The following is a 19,414-nucleotide window of genomic DNA, read 5'->3' as shown; positions in this document are numbered from 1 at the left end:
GCTTGTGTTTTTCTAGTGAAACAAACAACACCAAAATAAATGATCACATTTAGCTGTTACATCTCTTAATATTTACTTTTTAATATTTTGAATTTACTTAATTAATGGAAACTATGGCATCGCCAGTGGTGCACTATACTCGTTTGATGAAAGTGGTTGGAGTTTGCTGATTTTTTGAGTATAAATGGAGGAATGGAGGACTCAAATACAGTGAATATCCAGAATAATCCATGTAACCAAGGGCGAAGCTAGAGGGCGCAAGGGGGTTCATCCAAACCTCTTTAATTAGTTGAAAATTACATGATTATATAAGATCAAAATTAATTAGTATGCATATAATAGACTTTCCTTGATTTCTTTGTGTATTTATTTCTTTATATACATATTGAATCCCTTAAGAAAATTCTACCTGCCTGTAACAACTTTATGACCATGCGTTATTAATTCCGAGATAGAGTATGTCACCATTATCCCTCTTATAAATACTGTTGTTTTTCCTTTATGAAAATGAAATCGATTAAATCAACAGAATCAGAAAAAAAGTATTAGAATCACCATTTGAGCCGTTACGCCATCTCTCATTAAGTTGCTTTCCTTTACAATCACGATTACCAAATCTTGCAACTTTTTCATTCTTTTCTTTCTTTTAAGAGTTAAAAAGAAAAGCATCTTTAAAAGTTTAAAACAATAAAGGAGATTCCATACAGATAATGATACTACTTACGACTAAAAGTTGACAAAACAAGTAGCCAAATGTGAACAGGTTGAAGTTGAGGGACTTGTGTCTTATGTCACACGTTTGAACCTACGTCAAGCAAACTTAACTTTGATACTATAGAAAAACGTAGAGGGGGGAATCCATTAAACCCGAGTTTCGAAAGTGGATTAGCCCAAAGGGTCAGCTCCAGACAGATTTCTCGATCATTAAAGATATTAGCAAAATCTGAACCAAGATTCATTAAATCATTACCCTTTATTGTCATTCCTCAAATCAAGCTTGTCCTTATCTAACTTGGTTGCCTCATAAATATTTTCTTGATATCTTTTCATGCATTCATACAGTTCACACCAGCCCCTTTTGGTTCTTTTCTAAGTAGTAGTAGTTTTTATAGGACTAAAAAGCAGCTTCTGAATTTGGTAATTTTGAGTTTGAGAGTAGAGAAAATGGGGTTATACAGTTTTCATGTATTCTTGGCAATGGTGGCTGTCTTGTTTCTTTTTCCAGTAGTTCATGGATGGGGACTTGATGGCCATTACACTGTTTGCAAGATTGCACAGGTTCTAATTTTTTTTACCAAATCCCCTTTTATCAGATTTGAACCAATGACTTACGCCTCTGTTATAGATTATGCTGATCTTATATGTGTTACAACTTTGACTAACACTCACCATTTTTGTGGTATTAATCTAGACCATCTAATTTGAGATAAGTCGTATTGATAATATCATCTTAACTAGTTTTTCCATTGATTGATTCTACAACTCTAAAGTTTCTTATGCTTTAATTTAGAATAAAATATTCCTAGTGTTCTAATATAGTCTTATATTTTACTGTTAAATTACTCATGTTGTGATTTTCTACACACCGCGTGTTACTCTACAACTGAGTTAAAGGCTATGTTGCTCTAACTCTAGTAAAATGTTGTTGTACTCATGTCGAATCCTCCAAAAATGCACAAGTTTTGGAGGATCCGACACACATCCATCGACATTTTTGAAGACTCCTACAAACATAGGTTAAAAAAGGCCTTTTTAAATTTTATGTCTTGATTTTTTTCACTGTATTTCTTGAAATGGGGTTAAGGTACATAGCATCTGTGACTTAATTTGTTTTATTTTTTATTTTATTTGTGATAGTCAAGATTGAGTCAAGCTGCTGCAGATGCAGTTGAGACGTTGTTGCCAACATCTGCAAATGGTGATTTGGCAAGTGTGTGTATATGGGCAGACCATGTCAAATTCCATTATCATTGGTCATCAGCCCTTCATTACATTGATACCCCAGATAATCTTTGCAATTACCAGTATAACAGTAAGTATTTGATACTTATGCCTTTTCCCTTTCTAGTACTAATAATAGAATGTATGATGGACTGCTAGTAACTTGTATATGTCCGTACGAAACATAACGAACTTCTCGTACTTACTGTTTTTGATTTTATGTTTATAATGTTTATCCGAGATGAATTTAATTGGAGAAACATGGTCAGTGAGGATTCATATAGTTGATCCAAACTTGTTCGAAATTGAGCATGAGCAGAGCTAAAAGGAGGCAAGTGGGTTCAATTGAATCCCCTTTGCCGGAAAATCGCACGGTTAATTTTTTTTGGCTATATATGAACTATCGGATCCCATTGACATAATCCCTCTTCCTTTTCTAATATTAATAGCAAGTTTTGATGGGCTAATTATTTTGTAACTTGTACATGTCAGTAGAAATAATAGAGAGCTTCTGGTACTTTTTATTTTATTTCCATGTTGTACAATATTGGTCAATGGGAGCCTTAGCGCAAGGTAAAAGTTGCCGCTGTTTGACCAGGAGGTCATGGGTTTGAATCTTGGAAAAAACCACTTACAGAAATCCGGACACCATCTTAGCGGGGGTTTAGTGCACCAAACTGCCTTTTTATTGTATAATATTGGCCCTAGATAAGTTTAAATGGAGAAACATGATGAGTGAGAATTCACACAGCCCAGTTGTTCGGCACTAAGGCGTAATTGTCGTTGTTGTATACAGGGGACTGTAAAGATGAAAATGGAGTTGCAGATAGATGTGTAGCTGGAGCAATCAACAATTACACTGACCAGCTCCTCACTAATAGCAAAGGCAATGATGGTTCAACATGTAATGTTTATGTTAAATCTTTGATGTTTCATTCTTCTATATCAATCAGATTGATATATACTATATATTAATTGCATTTTGACTATGTATTTTGTGTAATTATCAGATAATTTGACAGAAGCACTTCTCTTCCTTTCTCACTTTTTTGGAGACATTCATCAGGTAAAGTGTTGAATTTTCAATATATGATAATATATTTTGCAGTTTGAGGCATAGGTTTTTTTGTTCATATATGCAGCCACTGCATGTGGGATTTACATCAGATAGAGGAGGCAATACAATTGATGTTCATTGGTACACTAGAAAAGCAGTTCTCCATCATGTAAGCCTTTTCTTGCCTTGCTAAATTTTCCAAATTCACATAATGTTTTCCTCAAACTAATGCCTCATAACAGGTATGGGATTCCAACATAATTGAAACAACAGAGGAACGATACGATGATTCTAATGTAGATGAACTCGTCGATGCACTTCAGAAGAACATCTCGGTACAAACAATTACTCTTAAGTCCTATACTATGATGCTCGTATCCTCCATAAATGCCATCAGGTGTTCAGAAGAACATCTCGGTACAAACAATTACTCTCAAGTCCTATACTATGTTGCTTGTATCCTCCATAAATGCCATCATATGTGTATCAGATCCTCCAAAAAATGTTACGAACTTTGCCAGGATCCGACTCTGGTGCAGTGACAATTTTTGGAGGATCCGAGCAACATAACACCTAACTTATAGGAAATAGACTTTTATCAGTGTTCGCTATTCGTTCGAATTTTGTCTTGAACAGACAGGATGGGCAGATCAAGTAAGTACATGGGAGAGCTGCAGTGGCAACAACACAGCCTGCCCTGATATGTATGTTTGTTTATTCTTAGAAAGACATAGAAGCAATATTTTCTCAATACGCTTATCATAAACAGAGGCGAATCCAAGATTTAAAGTTTATGTGTTCTGAAGTTTATTATACGTACATATTCAGTAGATTTCTCAACAAAAACACGAAGCTTAGACTAAAGTTACTGATCATAAAGTGGTAATAAAGAAATTTGTTGCTTTCTGCAGATATGCAACTGAAGGTATAAAAGCTGCTTGTGCCTGGGCATACAAAGGAGTCACTGCAGGCTCAACATTAGAAGGTAAATTACGAAATTTCTGCAAAATTGTCTGATTATTTTTGCACATAATTTTCATCAATCTAGCAACTTTTAACTGTTGAAACACGTATTTGTGGAGAACAGATGACTATTTCCTCACGCGTTACCCGATAGTTCAATGGCGCCTGGCTCAAGGTGGAGTCCGTTTGGCTGCTACACTTAACCGCATATTCAAATGACAACATATTACAAACCACTTGATGATTTTCTGTGATTGCAGCAAACAAGGACTATATTCCTCTCAAACTAGAAATGCATTCCTTGTTTTAATGTCAGAAGCAATCTACTACATTGTCACCTGAATTAATACATCACTGTATTTTAGTAATCTTCATCGTATCTTTTTTGTGCTATGTCAATAGCTATTGTTAACTTTGAAAATTCATATAACCTATTTCCCCTTTTTCTTATCTTGTTCACTAACATTGGCTTATTTTATCGACCATATAAGTCAGTTACACAATTATATTTATTAGCACGCCTGCGTCATGCCCCTCAAGTGGCATGGTCCGAATCCTGTTCTCAGTTTTGACAGCAACGTAGCACTTGTGACATAGTCTTCGCCCTTGTATTATTTTTTTCCTGATTAAGCTAACAGCAGCTAGTTTACGGACCATCTTTTACATATATATTTACGCAGACATCTGATCCTTTAAAGATATTTTGATCACTATTGTGGCATTACAATTCAACTGTAGAAGAGGGAAAAATAGGAAAACTGAACACAAAATCGCTTCTAGAGGCCTTATTAGACTCTGGTTTTATATGGGAAAATCTTATATTGTATCAATTAAGTTAAATACTGAAGAGAGAACAAGACATTGCTCAACTTAGAGATTTGAGTTAAATAATGAACATAGTGTGCAATGTTCCAATTTTACCAACACAGGATGTAAAGCACCAAAAACGTAAGTTAGTTAACTTGATTCAAGTCAATAATCTTGTCCTATGTTAAAACAAGATGGATTATTCACAAAGATCAATCTAACTCTGAATTCTGAAACATATCATTTCAAAGAAAGTGGTAAAATGTGACATAATGTTAGTGGCAGTGAGGTTCTAAATGATAAACATGGCATTTTCACTTTCTTAAAGGAATTCACAAGCATTAAGAGAAATTACGAAACTCATTTTGGTGCAAAAATTGTTGTAGAACTTGAACAGTCTGCTAACCTGATCTGTTATAAATTTAGTCATGTTATTACGTTTACTTTAGATTCAATGATGGCTAGGCGTCTATTAGACTTGTCAGAAAGACTTATAATATGCCACTAAAAAATATAGAGAAGTCTAATTTTAACTTGCAATATTGAATTGAGTTTAAGTAGAGCGATATAGATTGTGAAGATCCATCTAAACGATCCCAACTTCCTTGCAATTAAGGCATGGTAGTTGTTGTTGTAAGTATCCTTTGTTCTAATTAGAAACCCTATAATTGTTGCTCTACTGTAACAAAGAATCACTTAATAGTCATAGTTAAACAAAAAATTCAGTAGAAAGAGAGACAAAAAGTCACTAGCAACTAAGACAATTCCAAGTTCTCTTTGATTTGTGAGTACAGATGCAGATTCACGACTTGAACATTATGTGTTAAGAGTTCGAAATTCTACCACAACTCATTTGTTTTGACTAGGTTCATATTCTTCTTCTTGTACCTAATTCAGTGGAATTTTTTAACATATATATAAAGTTCGAACTGAAGCTATAGAGTTCGAACGACTTGTAAATACTTAATTATATCCACCTTAATTCAAATATGTTAGTTGAAATAATGGGGCTTCCTATATCGATTGGTTAAATAAAAAAAAATTAGTCATAGCAATATAAGGAATTCCATTAAAATCAAAACTCAGCATTTGCATTTGTGCATATACAAGGGTTGATATCTCAGAGTACATGACAAAATTTGTATAATCTTAAAATCAAACTTCACTATCTCACGTGATGGAACAAGAATTAGGATTCTCATCACTAAAAAACTGAGGGGCATAAACAAGTTGAAGATAGTCATGCTGGCAAGTGCAACCCTTTTTATTATCTGATGCATTTTTATTATCAGTTGCTGGCTTTTCATCTTTCTCTTTGTCAATTTTGTTGATGGACTTGACAATCTCAGCATGCCTCCCTGCTTTTTTGCTGATGAATTCTACTAGTTTTTGAGGATCCATTGATCCTTTCACTTTCACAATGTTGTTCTTCATTTCTGGATTCACTGTTTGAACACCTAATGTATTATTCACAGAAAATAATCAGAGTTTAAGTTCAATGTTTCAATAAGAGGATTAACTGGTAAATTCAAGAAGAGAATTAACTGAGGTTTAAAAAATGGTAATCTACCTACTATAAAAAATAAAATAAAAAATAAAAAAGAAGGCAAATTACAGACTAAGCTCCCACTACGTATGTGCGGGATTCGAGGAAAACCGACCACAAGTGTCTATACGCGATCTTAGGATCGCATTTATTCTATGAAGGTTGTTTCCACCGCTCGAACCCTTGACCTCCTGATTACATAACAAAGAACTTTACCAGGTAATCTACCTACTATAATAGGTTAAATTACAGTCATTGCTGTAGAAAAATCTTTACATTGTAAGTTTATACTTAAATCCAATGATCAATTGGTTTGTTTTAAAATTAAGAGTGGGAGTTTCTCTTCCCATGTTGCCTTATCTTTTCTTTTCAGGATTCATATATCAAGTAAGACAATTTCAAGGGCATTTTAATAAACTACAACTATGATGAAAAAAAAAATCTTGGACAAGTGGAGTGTTTTTGGTCAATTTTCACTTTAAAAATTGGGAAAATGCTAATTCTGTTAAATAATAAACCACAAAAAGGAGGATTAATTTAAAACAATTATCTTTCCTACTCTAACAATTATACAATTCCGAATAAGCCATGATTGGCTATATGACAGAGCATCTAATTATGAGAGAATAATATATACATACCTGGCATTTTGTGAATACACTGCTTGACATCTTTGGCACATCCTTCACAGTGCAAGTATAGTTTAAGAATTACTTCAATCACCTTAGGCTTCATCCCCCAAAAAAACAAAATTTAGTGAATGAAAGAAAAATAAAAAAATATCTTAGTCTTGAGAAAAATGATAAATAGATGTTTAGTAAGAACTTTAGGGAGTTTAATTACACCTCTTGTTTTTTCTCCTTCTTCTCCTCTTCTTTCTTTTTAGGTGGAATTGGAGAAATTAACTCCACATGTTTACCACTTTTCTTCCTCAGTCTCTCTGCCACCTTTAGAGGATCTGCTTTCTCCCCTTTCACCACTACTTTGTGATTTTTCTCATCAATCTCAATCTCCTCCACACCTAAATTTAAATTAAAAGTACATCAATATAATCCGTTTAAGGTAGTGATCTACCGGTCAATAAAATGCATGAACATTTAAAAAATCAAAGTTTAACTTCTAGCGGAGACAAGCTTCCATCGTTAGCGGGATCGAGATAGTGCGGAATTAGACAAAAACGATCAATATAAAGACAATAACAAAGATAATAGGAGACAAAGATTTAACATGGTTCTCAAATTGACCTACATCCACAACCAAAAGAGGAGCAAATTCTACTAACACCGGTTAGTACAAAAGAGAAAGACAAAACAATAAAAGAGAGTACAAAATTAGAGTAATTAAATCTCTAATATCCCAAAACCCCCAAGAGAATAACGAATCCAAAGGGGTTCGCACAAATTTTTCCAACACAACTCTACAAATATTTATAACGCAAACTCAGCTAAGTCTTACAGAAATTGGTGTATTTCAAAAGGAGGAGAAGTGCCCTCCTTATACAGGGGCAAAACTTGGCCTCCAAGTTGTGCAAAAAGAAAAGAGAAAAATTGCCAATTTTTCTCCTCCACATCACCAAACTTTGGCTCCAAGAAACAATCTCTACCAAGAGATCTCCAATTAGGCTCATGCCTATTACAAAGGTATAATAAGCCAAAAGATAACCATATTACAGAAACAATGCTAGGGGATTTCTCACAATCTGCCTAATTAACCTTTTCGTCTAAATTTTGACGCATGGAGTTACTTAATATTTATACACAGGCCGGAGCTAGCATAGAAAGTACGGATTCAGCAAAACCCAATAACTAATTTAAACCAAATCAGGTATACTTATTCAAAGATCTACTTAATATATACATATACTAAATTTTAGGTATAAATTTTAATCACGAATCCATTATATATATATAGATGCCAAAATAATGGTAACGAGGTAACGATGAACTTGTGAGGTAACGAGGAGCACTCTCGTTGTAAAGATACCAAAATAATGTTGCCAAATGCCAATTGAGCAAGTTGCTAAAGTTAAAAATTCAACAAATATCGAAAGACTAAAAGAAAAGCTATGAAATAAGGATGGAAATATTATATAATACCATCAAAACCTCGAAGGGATTTAAGTACTTGTTCTTTACACCCTTGACAATGAATATAAACACCCAATATTATAGTAACTCCTTTTGGATTAGTGTTCTTATTTTCTTCAGTTTTGCTCTTCTTCTCCGTCGTGTTATTGCCATTGTTGTATTCTTTGTTTTTTCCTTGTTGATTCATTTGCTGCAAAAAGAAATTGCTTATTAGATTCACAAAAAAATTATATTTCTCTAAAACGGCAAAGAAAATTATATTAAAACTTCAGTGGAAGTACCTTTCTCATTTTCTCTCTATTTGCATGAACAAAAAAATAAAATAAAATTAGGTCCTATGCATGTAAGTTCGTTTATTTATACCTGTAATTTCACCTCTTTATAGAAAGTTTATAATGTACAAGCCAAATCAATAATTTGTTGCTTCGATATAGACACTGATGATTTCTATTTCTTTTTATTAAATCATGGATTGAACTGAAATAGAACTAAACATAATGCTCTTGGTACTTTCCGAAATAGAATTATGATAACCAATTAATCATTCGAGTAACAGAAGTATTAACAGTTTTCTAGAAAAGGAAATTGTTGAATGAGTATAAGAGATTATTATATACTTTATTTAGTTTTGGAATAATGTTTTAAGAAATAATATCATGACAATCAAAGCAAGAAATAATATTTGAATGGAAACTCTATGGTTAAATGTTGCTTTAGCCAAAGTCATGTGCTAGCTTTCGTATCATTAAGTAGAGACAAACGTCACATTATTATTCCTACTTGTGAAAGAGAATTGAAAAAAAACGAATTTTATGCCTATGCTTACTGGACATCTTTAGTCTTTTGTTTGAAAAGAAAACGAAGACAAAAGAACCCCTAAAATCGAACATATTTTTTAAAAAAATATCCTTGCGTTCTAAGCCAAAAGATGACCCACGGTGACATGTCATGAACTAGACCAGTTACCAAGTACTCCTTCCATCCCAATTCATGCGAGATTTTTTACTTTTCCAGAGTTAATTTGACAAGCTTTTGAAGCTAAATTGAATTAGATTAACTCAATAATTTAAGATTAAAATTTATATATTTGAAAACTACATGAAAAATATTATAAGTTCCAACTTTTCTCATACAAAGTTTAGTGAAAAAATACATATTAAATGTTGTCATACTTCGTGTTGTTTGAATCTCAGAGCGAAAAGTATCGCATAAATTGAATAACTTTATGCTACGACTAAAAGATAAAACTAGAAATAGTTTAGTAAAACTAAACAAATTAAGTTTTGAACCGTTATACTGTGCTTTATGATAATATTTTAGTCAAATCTCACTATGAAAATGTCACGACCCAAACTGGAGGCCATGACGGGTACCCGGACCCTACATGCCGAGCACCGCTAAACATGCTTTCTTATCGTAATCGTACGCAAGTGTGGACCGCGTGGGTCATTAGGTGACAACCCGCTAGATCATAAGAGATCTATACTGAAAAAGGGACGAGCCCGAAAGAACATATGTATATAACCATGTTGGACAAAATTGTACGAGCCAACAAGGCCATCGTAGACAACTATCCAACAAAATAGGCCAAGGGGGTCATACAACGTCTAACTATTCCACAACTGTCTACAAACCTCTACTAGAGTGCATGACATAATAAAGTCGGGATAGTGCCCCCCCACACCCATGTGTACAAAAAAAATATACGTACCAAGACACGACAACAACTCCGAACAAGTGGAGTGCTCCAATATCAGCTGAACGGCAATATACGAAGGCGAATCGTCACCCTGTCTACTTAAACTTGCGGGCATGAAACGCAACGTCCCCAGGCGAAAGGGGCGTCAGTATGGACAAAGTAATAACTATGTAAGGCATGAAAGTAACATAAAGGAGACATAAAAGTGCATAGGATAAAAGGAGCGCAACCTGTATATTTGAACTGCCTCTGAGGGACAATGACATGCAGAAGTACTGTACATATATATACACACATATACATATATAAGATGGGGAAGGTTACGTATATACATAAATACATATATATTATATAACACCTGTCAAGCCTCTGTGGACATCCCATCTTATCATATAGGCCTATGTGGGCATAATTATCATCATATGATTAGCTAATTAGGTGGTAGTGCCTATATAACACCATAACCTTCCCCATAAACCATATAGATATAATATAAGTATACGCGTATATAACGCCCGTGGGGCCATAATGTATGTGTGTGTGTGTGTGTGTGTCTCTCTCTCTCTATATATATATATATATATATATATATATATATATATATATATATATATATATATATATATATATAATATGATAAAAGTACATCCCGAATCATCGGAGTGACAGGTCGTTACACCTCCGAACCGAGTTATGAGATAGCATTTTCATCAATAAGTGGCGCTATGAAGCACACTAAATTTGGAGAGGAGCTTGCTAAGAACAACATTACTAGGACATGAATCAACATAGAACATCCCTAGCTGCTAAGAATAGAATCATTATAGAGTAGCGTTACATTTACGTTTCGTTCATATGGATCATGCCAAAAGAAGGAAAGTTAGCCTTAACATACCTCAAGTCGTCAACACAATCCCACAACGAATCTGCCGAACTAGTACTCTAATCCTATAACAAAGGAAGGCATTTACAAGCTTAGATAGTACTAGTATATCACGTATATCAAATGATAATCGATTCTAAAATGAAACGGACAACATTTCTCCTATTTCTTAATCATCACAACACATCCACATCCAACAATCAACACAACAACATGATCCTCTTTAAACTCATATCATCAACATTTAGAGATGTACAATAAAACAATTCGATATATGTTTCGCATACGACACATATACACCTCCTTCTTCCAAATACACCAAGTATAACAACCCAACACAATCTCAACATCAACTACTATCCATACAACAAGATTTTAGCTCAAAAATACATTAACAATCATGGCTCAAAATAGATTACAACTCAAAATAAACTCAAGTTCATATTTGAACCTTCCCTCAAAATTCTTTCCTTCCAAACCTAGTATAACCATCACATAAACTCATAAACATGGAAATAAGATGAATTCTTACCTCAAGGACTCAAGAACACAGCAACTCCAATATTACTTCACCTTGAAGTATCCTCCAAAGCTACTATAAGGAGGAGAAACAAGCTTTAACAACACCTTCGAAACCTTTGACACTTGATTCTCACTTTAATTCCTTAAATTCACTTGGGGGTTGATCACATATGCTGGAGAGGGTTTCTAGAAGTGTTAAAGGCCTGGGGAATGAAGAAAAAATTGAGATAAAATGAGGGGGTACGAAATATATAAAAAAGAAAGTTGGCACCGACTTAAATTTACGGACCGTAAAAATTATACGGTCCGTATAATTGGACCGTAAAAGCCAAAAATGACTCATCCCCACCATTATCAAAATATGGTGGGGGTCAACCAAATATACGGTCCGTATTATTTATACATCTCTATTTCTGATCGTAAAACCCGACTTTTCCAAAATACATTCTTGTCGATTCGTTTAACCTCCAATTCTCCCAACACATAGTAAGCATGACCTTAAACCCTTATATACTCAAGATGAACACGTCTATTCTTCTAAAACCTTGATGATAATTCTGCTCTCCAAATCTATAACAACCAACTCATGAAGATACTTAATGTATAAAAGTACGGGGTCTAACAGAAAAGTTCAATATTTGACTCACCCCGAGTATAGTCAAATCAAACTACGAAAAGTTCGAAAATTCGATCCATCCCGTCAATTGGATACCTAATACATAAGTCACAGTGGCTTCACAACTGCATTGAAATGCGAATTATGGTTAAAATTAAAAATGGGGAAAAATCACGCATACCCCCTCACATCAAAATATTTACCCGCCCATACTTCTATTACTTTCGTATCCCCAGAAAAAATTAAAAATATTTATCCGAGATTCCCCCCAGTTTTGATATCGACATGGTACACAAATATCTTGAGATGGTTTCATGAAAGATGCTTAGATCCTCTTCCATGATACCATCATGGTATATAAATATCCGAGATGGTATCATGGAAGATGTTTTAGTCCTGCTCTTAGCCCTCCATGATACCATCATGGTATATAAATATATCGAGACGGTATTAGGAATGATCATGTTCATTATCTATTAAAAGTGACACACTTTTCTCCAAAAAAAACCTCTATGATTTCTTATATACATATACTGTGATGGTATCATGAAGGACTTTAGTCCTTCCATGAGACACTCCTCAGGACCATGGTACCATCATGGTATATAAATATATTGAGATGGTATCATGGAGGATTGTTTCGGTCTTTCTTTTAGTCCTCCATGATACCATCATGATATATAAATATACTGCGATGGTATCATGAAGGAAGGGGTTTGACCGAGAGTTACATCGGGTAAATATTTTCAATATGGGGGGTATCAGCGAAAATAGTTTGGGAAGGGGCATAGATGGGCAAATATTTTATATTTTAGGGGTATTCAATGATGTTTTCAACACTCTTTAATAAATTATATAGTATGCTCAAGTTTAAATTTGGAAAAGAGGCAATTAGTGCAATCTTGTGTGTTACAAAACATGTAATAATTCGTTTATCTTTAAAATTAAAATTTCACATTTAAAAAGAGAAAAGACTTACCTGCATGTAACTAATTGTTTGCTGTTTAAACATTGTGTAGGCAATTCATACCTTCAAATATGGTATTTTTATCTAAAATTTTGTATGTAAGTTATTGTTTGCCGTATAAACATTATGTCGGCAATTCATATCTTCAAATATGGTATTTTGATCTAAAGTTTTGATACTTCCGTATTTTAGCAGTAGTATATTATTGTGTTCTTTCTTCCTAAAAAAAATGGAGGAAAACAAACGTCTCAACCACTATATTAATTTTGTTGCTCTCAATCCTCTTTCATAATTGTATGCGGGTAAAACCGAGGACACGGGCACGCTCGGTTTCCCGTTGTTATGATTATGCTCGGATGAAGCTCAGTACCTCACCGGGATCGAGAAGCTCGAATACGGCCAATGCAAGGCGATAACGGAAGGATGATCGAGCTTGCCATTAATGAAAGCAGAAATATTCGCCCTTGGATATTCCGCGTCAATCGGCGCGCGGTATTTTTACTTGCTTTATTTAGAGTTGTACTAGGCGAGCTCTCTCTATATAAAGAGGAGGCCTCCATTCATGAAAGGGATTGGCAACCCAAAAGAGAGAAAGAATTCATATCAACAATCACACGAATATATAGCATTTTGTTTCCATCTGTTCTTGAGCTTTATTTTGTTTGCGTTTCTTATTAGCTCGTAACAAAGGATACCTACCTCGACTTCCCTGGCAGGAGGTCACGCGAATCCGGCACTTGGTTAGATTCGATTCTTTGTCCATTCGCCATATATCACATTGTTTAAATCCTTAATTGAATTTAGCATTTTAATATAAATTTAACTGTTCTACATTTGTAAGGTTAAACAATAATCACATTTCTTTCCCGCTAAAAAAAGAAAAACTCTTTCTAGTGATACATGAATCGATTTTTTTTTTCACCCAGAACCTAATATTAATAAAGTGATTTTACACTAACATTCTATAACATAAACTCTCTTTTTAATAAAAATCATAAAATGCAACAAAAAAAGATAAATAAATACATAAGAGGATAAACATGAAAACAAATGTACAACCGACTTCTGTTTCTTCATGGCATTTTCCTCACAACAAGAACGGGACACTTGGCATTGTGAACGCAATAGTTGCTATCACTTCCCAGAAATGTCCTGTTCCCATTTACTAAGAGATTAAAATTTATGAAATAACTTGTAATTATAAAAATCTTACGTTAAATTTTTAATTAATTTAAAATACATATGCTCCTTAATACGGTATAACTAGTTATGAATTTATTAGTCACTTTAGTTTTTATTAATGAAACAGAAAAACCAATCGATAGTTTAAAATTAACAAATATTTTGTTTTCGGTTATAACATATATAAAAAAAGTATAGAAAAATAAATTTATGCGTAGTTTTGTTTATAACAACTAAATAAGGATTCAAACATTAAATATCAATATAAATATGTAGCGACACCTCACTATAGCAGTTATAAAATTTTCAGACAAACACTACCACTATAGAGAAATTTGACTATACATGATATATTATATAGTATACACAAGTTAAAATTTGGAAAAGAGGCACTCAGGTTAATCAGACACATTTGATTACGTGTGTGTATAAGTGTATATATGTCCCAAACAGAATGTTCATCTGAAAAACAGGGTGCAATCCTAAAAATGAGAAGAAAATTCGCATACACAAACCATAAATAAAATTTAACTACACTAAACACCCTTGTATTATGACTCAGTTATGAATAAACCCCCTATATTTTAAAATCAAATTGTTATACGATGTACTATGAAAGTCCTTCACTTACATCTCCTACGAAAAGTTTTAGCGTGCACATCATCAAACAATTTTTTTATCTCCTATGACAAATTTTAACGTGCACATCATGAAAAAAACATTTATAGTATCATGTCATTTTTACTTGTTATATTTCAAAATTCGAATCTCACATTTTTAAGAAAGATGTCGTAAATAATTGAGTATGCATATAAATTAAACTGTAGGGATCTAGTGTTTAATACAAATCATACAATACAACCCCAAAAATTTTTTTTTTATAAAAAGAATGCATATAACTTAAACACGTTGTTTAATACAAATCATACAATACAAGCGCAAAAGATAAATATTATATTTACATAAGAGAGGATAAACATGAAAACAAATGTACAACCGGCTTCTCTTTCTTCATGGCATTTTCCTCACAACAAGAACGGGACACTTGGCATTGTGAACACAATAGTTGCTAACACTTCCAAGAAAGGCCCTGTTTCCACATCCAAAAGCAAAACCAACATTATTATCCAAAAATAGAAAAATAAAAATAATTCATCTAAGCTCAGTAAAGCCTAATTCTAATGTCACTTATTTCCGTTGCTAACACTTTTGAGCTCAAGAGTCTATAATTACCGCAGCTTATAGTACTTTTAATGTTGTTTTAAAGATCTAAATTTTATTTTGAAAAATTCTTATGCCAGTAGTCGCGCTCTAAATTTAAAAGTTGTTGGGACTATCAAAATCCGAATGGAACCAATAATATTTTTCAAAAAGCTACATAATATTTATAATAATATTAGTAAAACCTAATTTTAAACATTCTTAAAAAGAGATTTCGAAAAATTCTTATGCCAATAGTCGCGCTCTAAATTTAAAAGTTGTTGGACTATCAAAATCCGAATGGAACCAATAATATTTTCAAAAAGCTACATAATATTTATAATAATATTAGTAAAACCTAATTTTAAACATTCTTAAAAAGAGATTCGTAATATTCCCAAGACTGACCTTTGTATAGCACCCTTGTTATGGCTACCTAACACAAGCAAATCGACATGGAGCTTCTCAGCTACTTCACAAATTGATCCCTTTGGATCTCCTACTTGTGTCGCTGTTTCAGTAACTATCTGCACAAATAACCCTTTGCATCTTAAGCTTATGTAGCATGCACCACTTCACGGAATAGCACCATCAAAGATTGTGATGTGAGGGATTCTAGGAGGATTCCGATTCGAGTCCCAAAATTTTAATAGGGAGCGTTTCTCCTCCCCTATAATTGAAACTTAGGCGGTAAATTTGAATTAGTCGGGAACCCCAAAACGCAGAGGCAGAAGCAATAGCGGAGCTAGAATTTTTAGTCTTTTTACTTACCCTCTGTTTGGATGGTTGTTTCCCGTGGTTTATTAATGTACAGTATGATATGGTACAATATGGTGTTGTATTGTATTGTACTGTATTAATGAACACAATGTTTGGATAGACTGTATGATTTGTTTTGGTTTAATAACATTTGTATTCTTTGATTTGATTGTATGGTATTGTATAATAACTTATAAGTTTACTAAAATAACTTTTAACTCTTAATTAGATATATTAATAAAACTTAAGTAAAGAATAAAATAGGAACTTTAAAAAATAAGTAAGTAGTGAGTGGGGGTGGTGGAGGGGTGGGTGGTTGTGGGATGAGGGTGGGGGCGAGTGGTTGTAGGGGTGGGGTTGGGTGGTGGTGAGGGATAGTGGGTAGGCGTGGTGGAGGGGTGAGTGGTGTGAGGTGAGTTGTGGGATGAGGGTGGGGGTGAGTTGTTGTGGGGTGGGGTTTGGGTGGTATTGAGGGGTAGTGGGCGGTGGTTGGGGTAGGTGGCGCGGAGCGGGGTAGTTAGGGGTAGAGTGGGTGGTAGCGCGGGGGTGGGTTAGGGTGAGTGGTGGGGTGAGATGGATGGTGGAGGGTGGGGTATAATGGAGAAATGAAATATGTAACTACGAAAAAATCATCAAATTTGTAATTATAAAAATTGGGACTTTTCATGGTTATATAACCATGAAATGAACCACGAATTTATAACATCATACCACATAATTTTAAAAATAATGAAAACAAACATAATTTCATAAAAAATCATACATTAATGAACCGCGGGAAACCACCATCCAAACGGGGCGTTAGGGGTTCAAAAATATATATATAAAAAATAAATAAATAAAGATTCAATATCTACTATATATACATTCATACATAAATAATAATTTAACCTTGTATAGATAGGATAATTTTTCATCTGCCCCTTACTGGCTCCGTCCCAAAAGGAGCTAACCTGCCTGGGACACCAAAACCAAACGGAGCGGCGGGTTCGTCCAAATCCCTTTCATCAAAAAATTACCCTATGTATAAATTCTCAACACTTACTGCTTCTCCTAATGAAAATTTTGGTTCTGCCGAGAACCAAAACGAATATAGAACAACAAGTGGGACTAAAAAAACGTTAACAGTAAGTCAGACTTTATTTTGTCTAAAGTCTGAATGATGCAAGTTAATTTTGACTACAAGGGTAGATTAAATACCGCATGTTGAGCGCAGAGATCCTTAGCTTTCTGGAGGAGAGCATTGGCTACTTTCCTTTGATTTTCTTCTATACTTGCCATTAGTTCTGGCGGAGCTGCAAAATAAACCACATATGCCACACACATAAAAAAAACATTTTTGAGAAGAAAAGTAAAAAGACATGGGCAACCGTCCCGAGACACTAGGCTCGCCAGGAAAACGCCTCTGAAAACACTGGTATACGCCATATAATGGCTTCATAACTAAAAACCAATAGCTTAAATCGTACCAAACACGTTCGAGAAAAAAATAATGATATGTTGATAAATCATAAGCAAAGAAGCAATCACTAAAATGAACTTACAGGCAATAGCAAAAGATTCTGCATAGATATTCATATAGCCATAATCAGCAATGGGCTGGGCCGTGAATAACACAACTTCAGCATTCAACAAAGATTGGTAGAGATTTTCTAAGGCCCATTCTAATGCATAGAAACTGCATTCACTTTCATCAATAGCCACCATCACTTTTTTCTTCTTCTCTTCTCCAACACTTCTTCCACCTTCTTCCATTTTGTTTTTATGTTTCTATTCTTCTGATTGCTCAAATCCACAATATTTTCTCTTCTTGAATAGACAATACTTCTCTATAACATAGATTAAAAAAAAAAAAAGAAGAAAAAAAAAAGGTATACTAGTTCATTGAACTTGAACTATTGAAGTGTCTTGTCCTTCCAAGTGGTAGTTAAAGTAGTCTTTGTTGCCTTGCTACATGCCACGTAGGGAAGAGTGATAGTGCAAAACATAGCCTTTGTCTTTTTCCAGTATTACGCAGCTCGTTGAAAATTGGATAGTTGATGAGACGACCCGTCGAATCAGAGACGAACCGTCGAGTCTTTTTCTTTCTTTGCTAGATCAAAATAGCTAGTTCGGTGTTAAAGTATGTCGTGTTAACAGGGTATTTGAGGAAGGATTTAATTTCAAGGAAAGATTTAATTCAAGGAGGGTGATATAAGCAGTCCATTTTAACATAATGCAATATTAACGACTATTTTCGTGATTTGAATTTATGATATATAGATTACATAATTTTACTGTTGCTCTAAAATTTCCTTTCTTTTATTTGCTAGATCGCACTTTTTCTTCTTTATTAATTTTTGGCTGATGAAATGCTAAAGCCAAGTTTAAGTTTTCCTTGGACACTTCTTGGTATTTTTAAAAACTTTTGAGGCTCACTTTAAACCCAAAAAATAAATTGAATAGGATGAGAAATACCTATAACGTATGAAAATTGACTTATATATACTCTCCGTTCTCTTGATCTAAAAGTACACTGAAGCAATGCTTTTAGCTCAAGAATACTTTTTAAACTGACACCCTAAATAGATTCTTTTTTTATTATATCTGAGGTATCCCATGTCAAGCTTGTGGGTGAGTATGGATTTGCTCAAACATTTGGAATTAACGTGACCAAGTCCAAGTCCTTATTCCGTAATCACAGCTTCCTTTTACGACATGTGTGAGAGTATGCATTGCTTCTGATATATAGATTGATGATTCTCTTTTACCTGTAATAGATACTGGATAAACTGAAATACAGCTAAATATAATGTTATTGTTACTTTCCGAAATAGAATTATGATAATCATTTTAGTAACAGAAGTACTAACTGTTTCTAGAAAAGGCAATTGTTTAACTAGTATAGGAGACTATTCTATACTTTATTTGGTTTTGGATTATTGTTTTAAAAATAATATCATGACAATCAAGGCAAGATATGATAATTGAATGGAAACTATGGTTAATTGTTGCTTTTGCCAAGTCATGCCATATCTTTCTTATCATTGATTAGGGAGCAAACTTTACTACGTTTATTAATTAATAATTTCCCTTATTGTCGGAAGATTAAACTAAAAAATATAAAAAAGAAAAATATAAAAAAGATCCATGCTTGAATTTTATGCATTTTTCAATTGAATATCTTTAGTTTTACGTGATAAAAA

The 19,414-nt window shown here is 33.8% G+C and overlaps 3 protein-coding genes across 4 annotated transcripts; 1 reads left to right on the top strand and 2 right to left on the bottom strand.

The window, feature by feature from the left end:
- Positions 1 to 823: 823 nt before the first annotated feature.
- LOC132067671 (endonuclease 2) lies at positions 824 to 4,427 on the top strand. 2 transcript variants are annotated; one of them, XR_009417200.1, is made up of 9 exons: positions 824 to 1,278; positions 1,858 to 2,032; positions 2,738 to 2,845; positions 2,952 to 3,007; positions 3,084 to 3,167; positions 3,241 to 3,415; positions 3,635 to 3,702; positions 3,910 to 3,983; positions 4,086 to 4,152. XR_009417200.1 is itself a non-coding variant. In XM_059460966.1 (9 exons), exons 1-9 carry the CDS (start codon positions 1,165 to 1,167, stop codon positions 4,178 to 4,180), a joined length of 867 nt encoding a protein of 288 aa, XP_059316949.1. In that variant the 5' UTR covers positions 832 to 1,164; the 3' UTR covers positions 4,181 to 4,427. The 2 variants fall into 2 exon arrangements, 1 of the variants encoding a protein (XP_059316949.1); XM_059460966.1 differs by having other exon boundaries at positions 832 to 1,278; positions 3,241 to 3,333; positions 4,086 to 4,427.
- A 1,383-nt stretch (positions 4,428 to 5,810) lies between these two features.
- On the bottom strand, positions 5,811 to 8,729 carry LOC132066748 (heavy metal-associated isoprenylated plant protein 8-like). The gene is made up of 5 exons (XM_059459966.1): positions 8,683 to 8,729; positions 8,411 to 8,591; positions 7,160 to 7,335; positions 6,956 to 7,043; positions 5,811 to 6,225 (listed from the first exon to the last, which is right to left on the bottom strand). Exons 1-5 carry the CDS (start codon positions 8,689 to 8,691, stop codon positions 5,939 to 5,941), a joined length of 741 nt encoding a protein of 246 aa, XP_059315949.1. The 5' UTR covers positions 8,692 to 8,729; the 3' UTR covers positions 5,811 to 5,938.
- Positions 8,730 to 15,232: 6,503 nt separating this feature from the next.
- LOC132067668 (universal stress protein A-like protein) lies at positions 15,233 to 18,130 on the bottom strand. Its single transcript, XM_059460964.1, has 4 exons — positions 17,774 to 18,130; positions 17,430 to 17,524; positions 15,879 to 15,997; positions 15,233 to 15,360 (listed from the first exon to the last, which is right to left on the bottom strand). Exons 1-4 carry the CDS (start codon positions 17,982 to 17,984, stop codon positions 15,282 to 15,284), a joined length of 504 nt encoding a protein of 167 aa, XP_059316947.1. The 5' UTR covers positions 17,985 to 18,130; the 3' UTR covers positions 15,233 to 15,281.
- Between the last annotated feature and the right edge of the window lie 1,284 nt (positions 18,131 to 19,414).

This window comes from Lycium ferocissimum, chromosome 8 (assembly GCF_029784015.1).
Source record: "Lycium ferocissimum isolate CSIRO_LF1 chromosome 8, AGI_CSIRO_Lferr_CH_V1, whole genome shotgun sequence".
Lineage (NCBI taxonomy): Eukaryota > Viridiplantae > Streptophyta > Magnoliopsida > Solanales > Solanaceae > Lycium > Lycium ferocissimum.
This window is presented reverse-complemented; position numbering and strand designations above follow the sequence as displayed.

Excerpts from the sequence above, each read along its gene's own strand:
- LOC132067671 (XM_059460966.1), top strand. The coding sequence starts at position 1,165 with ATGGGGTTATACAGTTTTCATGTATTCTTGGCAATGGTGGCTGTCTTG. Across the intron at positions 3,008-3,083 it reads TTTTTGGAGACATTCATCAG|CCACTGCATGTGGGATTTAC; the intron begins GTAAAGTGTTGA and ends TCATATATGCAG. Across the intron at positions 3,168-3,240 it reads GAAAAGCAGTTCTCCATCAT|GTATGGGATTCCAACATAAT; the intron begins GTAAGCCTTTTC and ends GCCTCATAACAG.
- LOC132066748 (XM_059459966.1), bottom strand. Across the intron at positions 7,336-8,410 it reads ATCCCTTCGAGGTTTTGATG|GTGTGGAGGAGATTGAGATT; the intron begins GTATTATATAAT and ends ATTTAAATTTAG. Across the intron at positions 7,044-7,159 it reads AGAAGGAGAAAAAACAAGAG|CCTAAGGTGATTGAAGTAAT; the intron begins GTGTAATTAAAC and ends TGGGGGATGAAG.
- LOC132067668 (XM_059460964.1), bottom strand. The coding sequence starts at position 17,984 with ATGGAAGAAGGTGGAAGAAGTGTTGGAGAAGAGAAGAAGAAAAAAGTG. Across the intron at positions 17,525-17,773 it reads AGAATCTTTTGCTATTGCCT|CTCCGCCAGAACTAATGGCA; the intron begins GTAAGTTCATTT and ends TTTATTTTGCAG. Across the intron at positions 15,361-15,878 it reads AACAAGGGTGCTATACAAAG|GGCCTTTCTTGGAAGTGTTA; the intron begins GTCAGTCTTGGG and ends ATGTGGAAACAG.